The sequence below is a fragment of the Lipotes vexillifer genome, unplaced genomic scaffold (assembly GCF_000442215.2).
Source record: "Lipotes vexillifer unplaced genomic scaffold, Lipotes_vexillifer_v1.1 scaffold195, whole genome shotgun sequence".
In the NCBI taxonomy this organism is placed as follows: domain Eukaryota; kingdom Metazoa; phylum Chordata; class Mammalia; order Artiodactyla; family Lipotidae; genus Lipotes; species Lipotes vexillifer.
In genome coordinates, this window is record NW_006799532.1 from 1,176,646 (window position 1) to 1,178,618 (window position 1,973).

The 1,973-nt window shown below is 37.5% G+C and overlaps 1 protein-coding gene across 1 annotated transcript in view; it reads right to left on the bottom strand.

Moving 5' to 3' along the window:
• Nucleotides 1-1,973, bottom strand: part of DCC (DCC netrin 1 receptor) — a 1,189,680-nt gene that overhangs the window by 195,536 nt on the left and 992,171 nt on the right. The window contains 1 exon segment of the mRNA XM_007471661.1: nt 354-548. Within this exon segment, the coding sequence (XP_007471723.1) occupies nt 354-548 (195 nt within the window).

Below are 1,973 nucleotides of genomic sequence, written 5' to 3' on the forward strand. Positions count from 1 at the left end.
AGGGAAAGAAAAAATTTGCTGACTTTCTTTCTGTAAGAATTATTTAGATTAGAAGTTTCCACTGACAGAGGAAAAAGAAAAATGTTCCAATGCACTTTTTCTATCCTTATGACACGTAGGCAGGGTACATACCAGGACACACACTATTGTGTATCTGTCTAGATAAAATTCCCCAATTCAAAATCCAGACAGGGAAAATGTATGTGTGTATATAGGAGGGTGGGTGAGAGAGTTATGAATTAATATATGTTACAAATTGAAATCAACTTCCAAAGAACAATTTTCCAAGAAAGAAAAAAATTTAAAATAAGTCATTTATTTTCCTTAAGAGAAGAAAAATCACAGCTACTCACCTAACCTCTCAATGGAATAATATCGCTGTTTACTGTCCACACGTACTGTCTCAGCATAAGGGCTCCCAACGCCATAACCGATGATGTAACCTCGCACCACAATATTTGGGTTCAAGGGAGGAGTCCAACTCATGATGATGCAGTTGGTCTGGGGCCTCACATGAAGAGAGCTTGGCTGGTCAGGGACTTGAGACTCTAGAATTCAAAAGGAGGACAATACCATGTTTCATAATAGAACACAGAGCACGGTAAAAGGTCCCATTTAAACAAGACTTAATATCATGTTCCACAGACCCTCAAATGACGCACCACTTATTGCCCAAGTTCCTCCTTGTATTAGTTTATGATATGATTTCTATGTTTGATTTGACTTTCTCAGGATTTCTTAAACGCAAGAGGATACTGAATTCCCTCCAGAGGCACTGTAGCATCATATATCTTTTCTTCTAACAGACTTTTTTCCTTGCGATTCTTTTTTTCTCATATATTTCTTCTTAGGTATCATTAATAAGGGGTGAAATCAACACAGATATAAGAATAATAGAAAGGGAAATGAAATATCAAAAACTGTCTTGCCCAAGGATTATTTACTCTGATTTAACTAGAGAAGAAAATGAATGTAGCAGTCCTTTCTTAAGAAATTGTCAGGATAAAAAATTTAGGGCCATGATTTGCTCAGCATGAATAGGATGGTACTTGACCCATGGTTTATTGCATGTGCGAAAAGTGTATTTATTATTAAAGGAAAGGAGAGAATGGCCCGGATTAAAGCCACACAGACTTTGGAGTGTGAAAATTGGCTTTAATACCAAGCTCTGTCATTTACTGGTTGGGTGTCCTCATCAAATTATTTATCTTCTCTGAGTTTACCTATTAATTAAACTGGCATTCCAAATACTGACTGACACAAAGCTTGAGCTCTGGAAGTAATCAACAGAAGCATCCAAATTTTTACTGGATTCTCACTAGATGTGAAACTTTAAAACCTTATTTATCCTCCCTAAGCCTCAGTTTCCTCATGTGCAGAATGAGGATAAGGATAGTAATGGTCTCATTTCGTGGTGAGGAAATTTAATAAAATTATGCACCAAGACACTCCAATTATGAGTAGCACCAACTGGCACCAGCTACCAGAAAGAAAATGCACTCGCTACCCTGATACAATTTTTTTAAAAGAGACTGTGTTGAAAATTAATACATTGGCCTTCTGATTTTTACATCACCATTCTTCCCTATGATCCTATCCCTAAAGAAATGAGATATTTTCTGGACACTGATCATAATTCTATTAATAAATATTAGTAGAGTGCCTACTAGGTTTGAGGTATAAGGCTAGGTACCCATGACAATCACGTTACAGGCGAGAGTAAATATGGCAGACCTAAAACCTGTACTCTTGTTGTTTATAGTTTAATGGAAAAGATAGAAAAGTAAAAAGGCAGTTACAATATACTATGTTATATATATATATATATATATATATATTTGTTTGTTTGTTTGTTTGTTTGTTTGCGGTATGCAGGCCACTCACTGTTGTGGCCTCTCCCGTTGCGGAGCACAGGCTCCGGACGCGCAGGCTCAGCGGCCATGGCTCACGGGCCCAGCCGCTCCGCGGCACAT